The sequence below is a fragment of the Sapajus apella genome, unplaced genomic scaffold, assembly GCF_009761245.1.
Source record: "Sapajus apella isolate SASKATOON/1434 unplaced genomic scaffold, GSC_monkey_1.0 scaffold2, whole genome shotgun sequence".
Classification (NCBI taxonomy): domain Eukaryota; kingdom Metazoa; phylum Chordata; class Mammalia; order Primates; family Cebidae; genus Sapajus; species Sapajus apella.
Genome location: NW_022436942.1, coordinates 57,156,762 through 57,172,952, shown reverse-complemented (window position 1 = coordinate 57,172,952; position 16,191 = coordinate 57,156,762). Strand labels below are relative to the sequence as shown.

Here is a 16,191-nt window from a genome sequence, read left to right as displayed (position 1 = left end):
TATGAATGTAATTAATGTCATTGAAATGTACATTTAAAAATGGTCAAAATGGCAAATTTTACATTATATGCATTTTACCACAATAAAAAGTTTTAATCTTCAACTCTGGCAAATGCAGTGGTTTTTTTTTTAGTTCTTACAGATTTTTAAAACTTAAGATAAAAGGAGATATTTTTTCCTCTTAGCTTCTTGCTAAAGGGGTACAAACCCAGAAGCAACTAACATCCAAGGATCGCAGCACTAGATCAGTAACAATCATATGTATGATCCCTCAGTGAGTTTTTATATAACCATATTCTATATTTCAATTATGCTCTTTAAAAAGGTAATATCCCTTACTCAAGTCTTCTGAACTTACTATTAGACCAGAATGTAACTGAGCCATAAATTGGAAGATCTGGCTCTCCTAAACACAATGTAACTCTGAACAAATTATTTGGCTCCTCTGAACCTCATTTGCCTCATTATTATCATAGGGCTACTGTAACCCACTGCCTCTTGGATACTTACATCAAAATAAATTATACTGAGAGCACTCTGAACATCACGAATATAAGCTACTATTAGATGTGGGAAAGAAAAGAGAGGTATTTTCTTATTTACTTTTTTTCATAGTTTCCTCAATTACTTTATAAAAATCTCACAATCTTGTTCAGTCGTTGATGAGCATTTCTATCAGAGTCACCAAATCACAAAATTTTGAAAACTTTGAAAAATCTCCTAAACCAATGTAATCAAAATTGAAGGAAAAAAAGGAGTGATGTTGAAAGCATTCCATGTTTTAAATACATTTTAAATACATTTGAGGAACACTGGATTCAACAGCATAAATTGTACGATAGGACTTCCTGGGGCCCTGAACATGTTAGTTCACATCGTGTGCCTCTAATAGGGGAAAGCAATATAAAACATATTTCCCAAACTGTGTAACCATGGAGACTTTTCCTCACACGGCCATCCTAATCTCATGGAGTGCAGTTCCAAAGAACCATGACAGGTTAGGAAGACTGCCCAAAATCACACAGCTAGACTTTATTTTTATCAATAAACATTGTAAAATGCAAAAATAAACAGAAGTTTTAATTTTCTTTAAATCAGATTAAAGTTGGCTTTTTAAAAGTACTTACGAAGATTTTATTTTTCGCTGCCACCATTATCCTTGCACCATCAGCAGACCATGAACAACACTTCACTATCACTTCCATATCCTCTTGAGGGTCCTCTGAATTTAGGAAGAACTGTTTCACATTAATACTTTTCCTCTCGTTTGCTGATGTCACATCCCAAAGCTTCAAATTAAAGTAATAGAAAAAGTCTGTTTTACTCTAAAATCACACCTCTAGAATTCTGAGTTAAATGCCACATAAACTTACTCACTTCACCTGACGAATTATTTTTACTTATGCATGACTTTTTGTAAGGCTTTTAAATTAAGATATCCAGTTTTGTTATCATGTTCTTAAAAAGAAAAAATTAGAAGCACTGCCCAAAATGCAAAACATAAAATGAAATAAAAAGTTAAGAGTCTTGCATGGTGTGGAGGCTAAAGATTAGATGTTGACAGTAAGGACGCAAGTGGAAGAAAGGCGGTGAGATGAAGAGACTCACAGCTTGCCACTGCTGCCCTCTGCTGTGCCAGAAATGAAGTGTGCTTCACAAACCTATCACATCTACCGCAGGAAGACTACACAGGACTCAGTCCAAGTCAGGTCGTAACCTAGCAGAGCATTCAGACACATAAGGAAGTCTCTGAAAACAGGGACAAGCAAGACTCCTTATGTGCTTGGCAGGGCTAGATAGGGCTATAAAACTAACTGGATCCTGAGGAATGAGATACAAAATACTGTAAACTTCACTCACTAGTAGGACCACTTGAATAGCACAAAAGACAAAAGCCTTTAAGAAGATCCACCTTCACTCCTTTGGGCTGTGAGCAGCGTCTCAGACTCACAGAGTGATAATGACTGCCAGGCCCAAACCAAAGGTTGGCCATGGAGAAGGATGAGGGTGGAGGGAGAAAGCTGCTTCTCAAGCTTTAAGTCAGCTTCCAAAGCACAACTCCCAGGTAAAACCTAATTTGCCTGGCCAGGTACATTTTCAAATCTCTCTTGAATAAAAAGAAGTATTATATATACTAAGAAACATGGCCAAAACCAAAACTTTTCTCCTTGCAACAACTGTAGATAACCTGGGTAATACAAAAGAGACAGCAGGTACTAAAACAGCCTTCCCTGATACTAAAGAGAAAAAAAAAAAAACCATAAATGCCTAAAGCTTCAGTTACATCATCCAGAATATATGAGAAGCTAGTTTCCCTACTAATATGAAAATCAGACTGGGTACAGTGGCTCACACCTATAATCCCAGCATTTTGGGAAGCCAAGGTGGGAGGATCACTTGAGCCCAGGAGTTCAAGACCAACCTGGGCAATACGGTAAGACCTCATCTGCTTTGTTTTTTGTTTTTGTTTTTTAAATTTTAAAAATTTTAAAAAACAAAATGAAAAGAAAAAGCAACTACTGCCTGAATTTTAAAAAGAAAAAGAAAAGTAACACAATCCAATTGATATAAATTTCATCTGTTTCTGGCCCTGCCTTCGGCTTCTGTCCAAGCAGTGATGAAATCCCACATATTGAGAGACCACATAAACTAATACCAGCATTTCATTCTGAGCAAGTCACTGCACTATATCCAGGGTCCCTGTGCACTCCATGTCTTTGCATGCTTTAAATGGCAATTTTTAAATAGAACTCACATTTTAAAATAGTTCATTGACAGTAGGTACTGTTTTATAGGGTATCATGTTGATAAGCAGGCTTTTCAAGCGAGCCTGAAAAGCACATGCTTATCAACATGATACCCTATAAAACGCTTAAAAAGTTATAGAGCCATTTGGGGCAGGACATAATTTCACAGTTTTCATCCTCTCAAAAGGTAAAAGCTTTTAGGAGACCATGACCCTGAAATGCTGTTATCTAACAACACTTTGCAGGACCTCTACTTACTACCTGTTATTGTATCAGTGTGAAACAAACCTATGATACTGACTTAACAGCACTGTGGGAAAGCCACCACAAACATGGGCAGTTCTCACCAAGAGTGCAGTAGTGTCTGTCCCCTGCTGCGAGTGCTCTGTGCTCCACAATCACATTTTGTTACTCACACATGAATAGAGAAATCAAAACCCTGTCCCTGTCAAATGAAGACTTTTTAAAAAATGGCTGAGTTTGAAGAAGTCTTAGTTTGACTTGAAGTGACACAGCAAAGGTTTATCATCTTTAACACATTTATTAAACACTATGCTAGTCACTTGGAGACTATACAAATGAATCAGATACAGAGACTACCCTCAACGAATTTACAGGCCAGTAAGGGAAGTAAGACAAGCACATAAATGACTCAAACACAAAATATATCAGGTGTCATTTGAGAGGAAAAGGTACAGCACAGTGAGAAGGCTGTATTCAAGCTGAGGGCTTGAGGGAACACTTTGTACAGGAGGTAGCCACCTCACTCTACTCCCTGAGATTAGCCTACCTTATACCAACTTAAGACAGACAGAATTTCAACATCAAAAAGACAGGGGAACACTCCAGGGCCTAGAGCCTATTTCATGGGATCAGCATAAAGTAAAAAATTAGAAAAAAAAGACAATGAAAAAAAAGGACAAGCTCAATCTGGTTGTAGGATCAGGTGTGTGAACCCTTCCCCAGAAGAGTCCTTATCTGCTCTCAGAGCACCATCTTCATACTTAACATTTTCATGGTTCATCTATTCACTTATGTTCTCCTCAACTTGATTCTGAACAGTCAGGCCAGAAAGTATACTTTTTTCTTTTTTAGTGTTTAAAATCCAAATGCCTAGTACAGTATCTGGCACACGGTTAAGTATTCAATAAATGCATTTTAAGTAAAAAGACTGATTACTCCCAGCCGGATACAGTGGCTCACGCCTATAAGCACCTTGGGAGGCTGAGGTAAGGGGATCACTTGATCCCAGGAGTCCGAGACTAGCCTGGGCAACATGGCGAAACCCCATCTCTAAAAACAAAGAAACAAAAAGAAAGATTACTCCCAAGTTTCAAGCACAGGTAAGTAGAGACAATAGTGTTGCTGAAAGAAGTAGGTTCAGGTTTCAGGTGTTAAAGATGCAGAGAACACATACAGCTCTGCTATAGTTTGGAGATGGTTTATTTATCCCCACCCAAGGTCATGTTGAAATTTGATCCCCATTGTGGCAGTGTTGGGAAGTGGGGCTTGGTGAGAGGTGTCTGGGTCATGGGGGTAGATCCCTCATAAATAGATGAATGCCTTCTAATGCCTTCCCACTGGGGTGAGTTCTCTGGGAATGGATTCTCAAGAGCGCAGGTTGTTGAAAACAGTCTGGCTTCCTAGGTTTCACTATCGTCAATCTTCTCTTGCCATATAATCTGCACATGCCCACTTCCCTTCCCCTTTCCACCACGTGCGGAAGCAGCCCAAGGCCCTCATCAGGTGCAACTGTGCAATTGTGGAATTTTGAATCATGAGCCAAGCAAACCACTTTTCTTTATAAATTACCCAGTCTCAGGTATTGTGTTACAGCAAACGAAGAACAAAGACAATTTCTAAACTCTCCCAAAACTCAGGTAAACAATAGTAATGGGAATTTTTCTCTCTAGGCATAATTCACAAGGTGAAAGAAAATGGAGAAAGAGACAGCAGCAACAAAATCGTCAAGTCTAGTGAGCAGAAAGGCAAGTAATAGGCAGATTCCTAGAAATTAAATTCTGACCTGCAGTGGGGAAAACCAAGCAGCCCAATCACCCCACAGAACTTCAAAAAGACTCAGAAAGTGCTGGCGCCCAGCACCTTCTGAAAAAGGTGAAGCTAAGTCAAGAGGAATCTTTAAAAGTCCATTGAAATCTCCTCCCTCCACTCTGCAATCCAGGGAGACTATATCCCTACTCTGGCAGAATACAAGGCTATTCCATACCAACACAGTTGATAGAAGGGTCACCTGAAAACAAGGAAGTTAAGAGAATGTCTGTTTTCTAAATGTTGAGATCTCTGTCTAGATATCATCTCAGAACTGGCCAGAGTCATAACCTACAAATAGGAGATTAAAATTTTTTCTAGCCAGGCATGGTGGTACACACCTATAATCCCAGCTACTCAGGAGGCTAAGGTGGGAGGATCACTTGAACCTAGGAGGTTGAGGCTACAGTGAGCTGCAATCACACCACTGCACTCCAGCACTCCAGCCTGTGTGACAGAGTAAGATCCTGTCTCAGAAAAAAAGGAGGGGAGGGGTGAGTGTGGTGGCTCGCGCCTGTAATCCCAGCACTTTGGGAGGCCAAGGCAAGCAGATTACCTGAGGTCAGGAGTTAAAGACTAGCCTAGTCAATATGGTGAAACCCTGTCTCTACTCAAAAATTAGCCAGGTGTGGTGGTGCACACCTGTAATCCCAGTTACTCAGGAGGCTGAGGCAGGAGAACTGCTTGAAGCCAAAAGGCAGAGGTTGTAGTGAGCCAAGATCGCGCCACTGCACTCCAGTAAAAAGAAGCCCTAGGTTGATGGCAGGAAGATCCCAGGATGGCAGCTGGACTCTGGGAATAGTATTACCATAGCCGATCAGAATGGAGCAAGATAGAACCCTCCAAAAATGTTATTTCCAAGGAAAGCCTTATAAAATACCTGGTAAGTCTGAATCATTTAAGGAGCAAGTTAACAAGAAAGAGTTTGAAGATAAGCACATTTAAAAACTTAAGCAAATGAAAAAACAAACTTATTACCCCCAGGAAAAACAGTAAGTGTTTAGTTACAACTAATTGTGATTAGTTACAATGATGTAAACCCTGAAAACTGTTCTAATCAAAATCAATGTACAAAAAACAGTTGGCCAGGCACAGCGGTTCACATCTGTAAGCCCAGCACTTTGGGAGGCAAAGGCCAAAGGATCACTTGTGGTCAGGAGTTTGAGACCAGCCTGGACAACATAATAAGACCTTCTTTCTGTTTAAGAAAAAAAAAATCAGTTGCATTTCTATACATCAATAAAATTCAAGCTAAGAGCCAAATCAAGAACACAATCCCATTTACAATAGCCACCCATAAAAAATAAAATACCCAGGAATACATCTAACCAAGGAAGTGAAAGATCTCTACAAGGAGAACTACAAAACACTGCTAAAAGAAATCATACATGACGCAAACAAATGGAAAAACATTCATGCTCATGCCCTGAAGAATCAATATCATTAACATGGCCATACTACCCAAAACAATCTACAGGTCCAACACTATTACTATCAAACTACCAATGTTATTTATCACAGATCTAGAAAAAAAATTCTAGAATTCATTTAGAATCAAAAAAAAAGCATCCAAATAACCAAAGCAATTCTAAGCAAAAAGAATGAAGCCAGAGGCATCACATTACCATACTTGGAAATCATACTACGAGACTACAACAACCAAAACTGTATGGCACTGGTAGAAAAACAGACACATAGACCAATGGAACAGGATAGAGAATCCAAAAATAAAGCTGCACACTCACAACTATCTGATCTTCAACCATGTCAACAAAAATAAGCAACCAGGGAAAGACTCCCTCTTCAATAAATGGTGCTGGGATAACTGGCTAACCATTCACAGAAGAATGAAACTGCACCCTTATATTTCACCACATACAAAAATTAACCCAAGAGGGATTAAATATTTAGATGTAAGACCTCAAGTTAAACCTAGCAAACACCATTCTGAATATCAACCTTGGCAAAGAATTTATGCCCAAGTCTTCAAAAGCAAATGCAACAGAAACAAAAATTGACAAGTGGGGCCTAATTAAACGACAGAGATTCTGGACAGAAAAAGAAATTACCAACAGAATAAACAGACACCTTACAGAATGGGAGAAAATATTCACAAACTATGCATCTGACCCAAAATCTGTAAGGAACTTAAACAATTCAACAAGCAAAAACAACACGACTAAAAAGTGAGCAAAGGGCATGAGCAGACACTTCTCTCCAAGCAGCCAACAAGCACATGGAAAAATGTTCCACATCACTAATCATCAGCAAAATGCAAATCAAAATTAGAGTGAGATATCACCATCTCACTCCAGTCAGAATGGTTATTATCAAAAAGTCAAAAAATGGCTAAGTGTGGAGGCTTATGCCTGTAGTCCCAGTATTTTGGAAGCTTCAGGTGGGAGGATCACTTAAGCTCACAGTTTGAGAACAGCCTGGGCAACAGGGCACAATCCCATCTCCATAAAATAAACAAACAAACAAAACATATATATGACTGTATATATGTATATACACTTACATATTTATGTATATTTGTATATGTTTATATATTTATATTTATCATACATATATATATATATATATTTTTTTTTTTTTTTTTTTTTGGTAAAAAAATAAACGATGCCAGGGAGGCTGCAGAGAAAAGGGAACACTTATATACTGCTGGTGGGAATGTAAATGTGTTCAGTGACTGTGTAAAGCAGTTTGGAGATTTCTCAAAGAACTTAAAATAGAACTGCCAATCAACCCAGCAATCCCATTACTGGGTATATACCCAAAGGAAAATAAATCATTCTACCAAAAGACACATACACTTGTATATTCACTGCAACACTATTCACAATAGCAAAGACAGGGAATCAACGTAGGTGCCCAACAACGGAGGGCTAAATAAAGAAAATATGGTACATATACACCATGGGATACAACACAGCCATAAAAAAAAGAATAAAATCATGTTCTTTGTAGCAACATCGATGCAGTTGGAGGCCATTATCCTAAGAAAATTAATGCAGGAATAGAAAACCAAATACCACATGTTCTTGCTTATAAGGAAACACTGGGTGCACAAGGACATAAAAATAAGAACAATAAATGCCAGGGACTACTAGAGTTGGGGAGAGGGAGAATGAGGCACCTATTGGGTACTACGCTATGTGGATGACAGGACCGGTTGATGCTGAACCTCAGCATCAGCATCACGCAATATACTCATGTAGCAAAACTGCACATGTACCCACAAATCTAAATAAAAGTTGAATTTTTTTTTTAAATAATGAAACACAAAAAGTAGGAGCACAATAACTCTGGGGCATGGTATGTTACTTAAGTGACAACAACTAGCAGACAGGAATGAAGGGCACAAGCACATAAATGAGAGCTGCAGATGACATATCTAAAATGATGAGAGCTGAAGCCATGAGACTGAATGAACTGGGATGGAAGAGCAGTGATAGAGGTGATAGCCAAGGTTAGATGCTGCAGGAACAGCTATATTTTAATGGTCAGAAGAAAGAGTTAATGAAGGGATCAGAGAGCTAAGAGGATAAAGAATAAAACACTGATGTCAAATGAGAAGAGTTTCCAAAAAAAAAAAAGAAAGAAAAGAAAACTAGGGGGTCATTGGGAGGCTGACCAACAGTAATGCAACAAAAATAGCCGGGCGCGGTGGCTCACGCCTGTAATCCCAGCACTTTGGGAGGCTGAGGCGGGTGGATCATGGTCAAGAGATCGAGACCATCCTGGTCAACACGGTGAAACCCCGTCTCTACTAAAACTACAAAAAATTAGCTGGGCATGGTGGCACGTGCCTGTAATCCCAGCTACTCAGGAGGCTGAGGCAGGAGAATTGCCTGAACCCAGGAGGCGGAGGTTGCGGTGAGCCGAGATCGCGCCATTGCACTCCAGCCTGGGTAACAAGAGCGAAACTCCGTCTCAAAAAAAAAAAAAAAAAAAAAAATACAACAAAAATAGTAAGAATTAGATAAAGAAAAATATCAGATTTCACACTAATCCAGAGGGCCTTAGACAACAAAAAAAAAATTGAAACTGAAAATAAAACTGGATTTTACATTCTTCAAGGAAATACAGGAAGGAAGAAACCAGGGTAAAAAAGGGTTAAGCAGTAAGCGGGTAGTTGGGAAACAGAGGTAAGTAGAGATGACTTAAGAAGCCCAGTCATGGAGGGAAAAAGAAAAACAGAATGACAATTTTAAAGAACAATACAATCAAGGAAGAATCAAAGGCTTTTCAGTTTTTGCTTTTATAAACCTTGGAAAGGTCCAAGAACATTTGTAGGCTATGGGAAATAATCCAAAAAAGGAAGAAAAATCTAAAGAAGCAACATAGAGAGGAAACAATTAATGATGCAAGGTGCCAGGGAAAGAAGGAAAGGAAGACACACAAGGTATAAGTACAAGACTTTTTGGACACTGTTATGAGAAAAAACAGAGGGAACAGAGGCTTTTTATGGCAATTTTTGAGGGGGCTTACAATGGGGACTCTTGGTGGATGGTTTCAATCCTTTGAATGGGTATGAAGTAAAATTATTGCCATAGAATAAAAGGGTTAGGGGTTTAAGAACAGCAGAAAAGGATTAAAACAGGAACTACAATGAAAAGGCAAAAAAGGGATGAACAGACTGTAACTCAGCAGCAAATAAGGCCAAGCTGGGCTGTACAACTTATATTTGTAGAACACATAAATGGCCTGGTTTTACAACTTTCTTGAACATTTGGCAACCTAATAATAATGGCAAAAATTCTAGGGATAAGGCAGTTTTCCCAGACTTGGAATTAGCAAAGGAGATAAGATGAAAGAAAAACTTAAAACATAAAATGCCTTCTTCTAAGTCTTTCACTGGGTAAAAAATAAAAAATAATAGGCTGACGAGATGAAAAGAGGGATGCCTAAACCCATCCACGGGCATTCTGAAAAACCTCCTATGACATAGATCATCTTAAAGGAAGAAGCAGACAGATATAGCATAGAAGCCAAAATCCATTTACCTGAATATTCTACCTAAGAATGATCCCAGGACCCACTGACAGCTAGCTAAACTCTACAAAGTAGAATTTCACCCAGAAAGAGTTCCTAGATACCCTGGAGTAATCACACAAAAACAGTTATCTTCTATCAGCAAAGCAATATCAAAGATTCAACCAGAGTATCAGAATTAAGACAGTTTACCTTTCTTAGGAGTTATCAACTAGCATTACTAAATCTCCTTCCCTAGAGATTCTAACAAGTAAAATAGTGCCCAGGAGTGTTTAAGTATTTTCCTAGAAAAGGTGCATGTCAAGAAAATTTACTGAATACATGAGTACAATTCTGTACTATGAGTTACAAAAAAAGATATAATACAACAAAAAGATGACAAGTTCCCTGTGGATCATAAACCTATATTCAACCTTATCAAAGAAATAGAAGACACATGAAAATGACTGAACAGTACAACACATTTATAAGTAGAAATAAGAAGAGAAACCAAGCAGTTTCTACCTATAGATATAGATAGATATATGTACTCAGAACCAAATAGATAGATGTTATAAGAGAACACTTTCTGAAGAATGCTTTGCAGGCCAGGTGTGGTGGCTCGTGTCTGTGATCCCAGCACTTTGGGTGACCAGGGTGGGAGGATCGCTTGAGCTTAGGAGTTTGAGACCAACCTGAGTAACATAGGGAGGACCCATCTCCACAAAAATTAAACAAAATTAGCCAGGTGTGGTAGCACATGCCTGTAGTCCCAGCTACTCAGGAGGCTGAGACAGGAGGATCACTTTAGTTAGCCCAGACCACTGCACTCCAGCCTGGATGACAAAGTAGACCCTGTCTCTCTCTCTCTCTCACACACACACACACACACACACACACACACTTTCTCTCTCTCTCTCTCTCTCTCTCTCTCTCTCTCTCTCTCTCTCTCTCTCTCCACACACCCTCCCACAAAAGGCTTTGCATAAAGTTAAATTTTGAGGCACATTAAAAAATACAGCAAGTGAATTGAAGGCAAAAAAAATCCCAAGAAAAGCTACAGGGGCACACATAGGAAATATCCCAACAAACACAGGGACAATAGGTGAAATAAAACACCAAAAGTTACCTTGCCCAGAACAGACAATTAAGGTCTAGGGGTTAGAATAAATAAACTTGACAGGAAAGGAGGTGGCAGAATGATGGAAGATGAAGAACCCTAGAAGTGATCCCGATGAGTCTGCGTCAACTACAATTTACACTATAGCGTAATTTATGTTGAAAATAGTGTCAGGGCTGGATGCAGTGGCTGACTCCTATAATCTCAGCACTTTGGGAGGCCAAGGTGGGCAGACTGCTGTAGCCCAGGAGTTTGAGACCAGCCTGAGAAACATGGGCAAAACCCCATCTCTACTAAAAATACAAAAAATTAGCTGGGCGTGGTAGCAGGCACTTGCAGTCCCAGCTACTCAGGAGGCTGAGGTGGGAGGATCATTTAAGCCTGTGGGGTAAAGACTGTGGTGGGCCATGATCATGCCACTGCACTCCAGCCTAGACAATAGAGTAAGGCCCTGTTTCCAAAAAACGGAAGGAAAGAAGGGAGGGGAGGGGAGGGAGGAAAGGGAAAAGAAAGGAGAGGAGGGGAGGAGGGGAGGGGAAAGAGGAGAGGGAGGAGGGGAAGGGAGGGAAGGAGAGAGGGAGGAGGGGGAGGGGGGAAGGGAGGGGAGAGAAGGAAGGGGAGAAGAGGGGAGGGGGAAGCAGAGGGGGAGGGAGAGGGAGGGATAGGAGGAAAGTAGAGGGGAGGGGAGGGGAGGAAAGTAGAGGGGAGGGGAGGAGAGGGGAGGGAGGGGAGAGGGGAGGGAAGGGAGAATACTGGTAGGATAGGCTTAGTGGCTCATGCCTGTAATCCCAACGCTTTGGGACTACTTGAGCCCAGGAGTTGGAGACAAGCATGGGCAACATAGCGAGACCATGTCTCAAAAAAAAAAAAAAAAAATTGTAGCCAGGTGTGATGACACATGCCTGTGGTCCCAGCTACTTGAGAGGCTGAAGTAGGAGGACTGCTTGAGACCAGGAAGTGAACGCTGCAGTGAGCCGTGACTGCACCACAGCACTCCAGCCTGGGTGAAAGAGTAAGATCCTGTCTCCAGAAAAAAGAAAAGAGTGGTAGAAGGTTATTCCAGTATCTCCTAACTTAGATAAGCAAGAATGCATCTTAGAAGGTTGCTATCAGGCATATGCAAACAACAGCCTGAACCAGAGCAACTACTACAGAACAAGAGGGGAAAATGTAGACCAAGAGACAACAACATCGAAGATGGGTTGATCTTAAAACCAAAGAAAAAAAGAACAGTCAATAAACAGGAGAGACAGTAGAGACAGGAATAACAAAGTGTAATTAGGAACCTTATTGGAGAAGGTGGGGATTTGAGGAAAAATTATTTCATTTTATTAGGGCTATAAATTTCAGAAGGCTGAATAGGCTTTTTTCCCTAACTCTTGCCTTTTTCCTTCCTTGTGGCTTCTCAAAAACAAGAAAGCAATAACGTAAAAGGCAGAATGAATAAATCATAAGTAAAAACAGGTCACAGCCTGGCTAACGTGGTAAAACCCTGTCTCTACTAAAAATACAAAAATTAGCCGGGCTTGGTGGCAGGCACCTGTACTCCCAGCTACTCAGAAGGCTGAGGCACAAGAATCACTTGAACCCAGGAGGCAGAGGGTGCAGTGAGCCAAGAGAATGCCACTGCACTCCAGCCTGGGCAACAGAGTGAGACTGTCTCAAAAAAAAAAAAAAAAAAAAAAAAAAAAACCAGATCCTTTATAAACCTGACCCACAGATTTTGCTGTGGTTTAAATGTGTCTCCCAAAGTTCATGTGTAAGAAACTTAATTCCCAATGCAAGTGTTGAGAGATAGGACCTTCAACAGTGATTAGGTCATGAGGGCTCTACCATCATGAATGAATTAATGCTATTATCTAGGTTCCTGATAAACAGGTAAGTTCAGCCCCCTCCCTCACTCTCTCCCTTTCTCTCTGCCGGTGTCCTCTCCTGCAGAACTGTAAGAAATAAATCTCCATTCCTTATAAATTATCCATAATTTATAGAAGCACAAAATAAATTATAGAAGCACAAAATAAACTAAAGCAGATCTCAGAATATTTAATGAATATATGCTTAAAACAAAATGTATGCTTAAAATTTAAGAATTCAAATTACAAGAATAAGAATTCTACAGAACTTTAACATTAGGTTGCACATCATTTATAAACAATCATTATGATAAGCAATTACAGTTACGTTAAACATGCTCCTGGAAGTTGAAAAAAGCAAACTCTTCTAGAAATGTGAAAAAGCAGAAACCTATTTCTATAACCAAATCATAAGCTTTCCATAAAATACAACCTATTTTAATAGGGTACAAAAACATACCTTTAAGGTTCCATCGGCTGAGCAACTAGCCAAAAGCTTATCATCTGGTGAAAATCTGCAGTGATTGACTGAATTTATATGGCCAAACAGGGTATTTCGACATGGTTTTTGATTCAAATCCCAGAGCTATTTGTGAAAGAAAAAAAATAAACAACTAGTATTGAGTGGGGAAACATCAAAAATCGTATGAAGTTCTTCCTTTTCTCTCACGTAAGCTTTTCGATTACAGAATGATGTTTAATTCACAGTAACACAAACTATCAAACACAGAAGTGTCAAACACAAAGATGAACTTGTGATTAACAAGCAATGGAGCAGCCTTTAAATCAGCATGTAAATCTACTAAGGGCCTCAAAGCCTCACCTAGGTTTTTAGGCTGAGTACTAAATAACTAACTAGACAATTATCACTTATTTTAATGGAGTGGTTTAGAATCATTATTATTTTACTCAGTTACAATAAGCCACAGTAAGTAATATATAATATAAATTACCCCCATATTTTTTAAACGTTAGGTTATCAAACCCTAAAAATGGCGGAGCAAGTCAAGTACCACCTCCGGGAAGCAATCAACCAAATCCAAAATATGGCACATTCCATGGGACAAATGACTAAATTGCTCTAATAAATCAATGGCAAAAGAAAGCAGGCAGAAAAGAAAAAGGGAGCTTTCATAGAATAAAAGAGACTTAAGAAGCAGAACAAATGCTACATGAAGTTTGCTTGGATACTGATTCCAATAAACATGACAGAAATGCATGTTTTGAGACTATGGAATAAGTGAACATGGACCAGGTATACTACAAAACTGTATTTTACTATATTAGGTGTGATAATAGTATGGTATGATAATAAACATAATATTCATATTTAAGATCTCAGATGCATGCTTAAGTATTTTGAGTGAAATGACATATTTCGGATTTGCTGTAAAATCCTCTATTCAGGCTGGGCATGGTGGCTCACTCCTGTAATCCCAGCACTTTGGGAGGTTGAGGTGGGCGGATCACCTGAGGTCAGGAGTTCAAGATCAGCCTGACCAACACAGTAAAACTCAATCTCTATTAAAAATACAAAAAATTAGCTGGGAGTGGTGATGCACACCTGTAATCCCAGCTACTCGGTAGGCTGAGGCATGACAATTGCTTGAGCCCAGGAGGCAGAGATTGCAATGAGCCAAGATTGCTCCACTACACTCCAGTCTGGATGATAGAGGGAGACTCTATTTAAAAAAGGGGGAGAGTTTATAAGATTGACAAAATATTGATAATTGTTGGAACTAAATGACAGATACCACAAGGTTTTATATTGTTTTTGCCCTTTGGGTAGGTTTGGAATGTATAAAAAATGCAAATAAAAGGGATTATAGACATCTCTGGTGATTTATGCTAATAAGATTAAACCCAGAAGATGAAATCAATTATTCCCAAATGTTAATTTTAACAAAAATTATTTGGAAATGATCAGTAAGTGAGATACATCCTGTTCCTCATGAGCGCTTCTATTCTCAGCTCCTTTATCCCAGTCCTAGATAAACTAAATTCCTCAGATAAGGCAAATTACATGAAGGCAGCTCCAGAATTATTTTCACTGGCTTCTCTTTGCTCAAGAATCACAAGAAATGCATCTTAATAATCCTTATGGTAATAAAGGTAGTATGGCACATCTTAAAGTAAACCTCGTACTTCATTAAAACAGTTTACTAACCAATAACCCCCTCCCACATGGCAGAGGTTTTTTTCCTATATTTAAAAGGAGGAAATACAGACTTCCTCAACCCACAAAATGCCAAAAGCAACATCAAAAATTAGTCATAAATAGTGTAACAGTCTTGCTTTTTTTTTTTAGAGATATATTTATTCAAATAGGGCCAAGTTTTACTGTTTCTCTGTAATTTTGGTCCAATCCAGTGTTTTCAAATTGTGCTCTGCAGGGTGCTTGGGAGTCTATAAACACAAATATGCCTAAAGAGCATTATGTGGTAGGGAGAGGTTAGAGATGAAAGGGAATGAGAGAGAATGAGAGAGGAGGGGAAGAGAGGAGGAGGGAGGAAAGAAGGGAAGAGGAGGAGGAGAAGAGAGGGAGGAGGAGAAGAGAGGGAGGAGGAAAAGAGAGGGAGGAGGAAAGAAAGAAAGTTCAAGAGGAAGGGAAATGGATAGAGAAGGAGAGAGAGGGAGGAGAGGGAAAGAAGGAAGAAGAGAGAGAAAGGAGAAATGTAGGTCCCATTCAGCCAGACCAACAAGCTTTAACTCTTATACACAATGAGGTTCTGTTTAATTTTTCTTCTTAAGAAAAATAAATAAAAATTCAGCTTCCTGAACCGGGAGACAGAGAAGGCAATTTTCAGTAACTGTTTCAGTACTTTCTAAAGAAAAATTTTGTAATAATTTATTTAAATGTCAAAACATAGAGTCTATAAGGTTTGAAATCAAACCAAAAAACAATTCAAAAGAAGCTAGCAGATTTTTCTGGGATCCCAGAAAGGGTAATCTAGCTATCTTCATCCACTTAAGAGGAAAAAAAGACACAATCAAACATTAGCAAGCATATGTGGAATGAATATTTTGGTTTTCATTGGTGTTATTTTTCCTACCAGCACGATTTCTCCCTCATCTCTGTGATAACAGAACCTCTGTTTTGAATTAAGCTCCACTTATGATTCAAATAGAGCTGACCTCACTTATTTGTCCCACTTCCATATAACTAAACTTGTGACCCTTGGACAATCCAAGGATTCCATCCTACTGTCCACTGGGGTTACCCTAGCTATGAGCATCCAAGCCAAACTGAGCCAAACAAAGTCTTCTCTAAAATTACATCTACGGGTTCTAGGAAAAAGCACACTTCTCTTATTCTGTGATTGTGACCTGTAAGGTAGCCACATTTCCTGTTACAGAAAGAGCATGCCTGAACCAACATAGGAGAAGGCAAGAGTCTTGAGATGGAAAGGCAGGTAGAGCCTGAGAACACAATTTAACCATTTGG

At 39.3% G+C, this 16,191-nt stretch overlaps 1 protein-coding gene across 4 annotated transcripts in view; it reads right to left on the bottom strand.

Annotated features, from left to right (window-relative positions):
- APAF1 (apoptotic peptidase activating factor 1) overlaps window positions 1-16,191 on the bottom strand; it is a 90,710-nt gene that overhangs the window by 35,905 nt on the left and 38,614 nt on the right. For all 4 annotated transcript variants that reach the window (XM_032285191.1, XM_032285185.1, XM_032285176.1 and 1 more), the window contains 2 exons: window positions 13,207-13,332; window positions 1,128-1,289 (listed from right to left, as the gene is read on the bottom strand). In XM_032285191.1, the coding sequence (XP_032141082.1) occupies window positions 1,128-1,289; window positions 13,207-13,332 (288 nt within the window). The remainder of the gene's footprint in view (window positions 1-1,127; window positions 1,290-13,206; window positions 13,333-16,191) is intronic.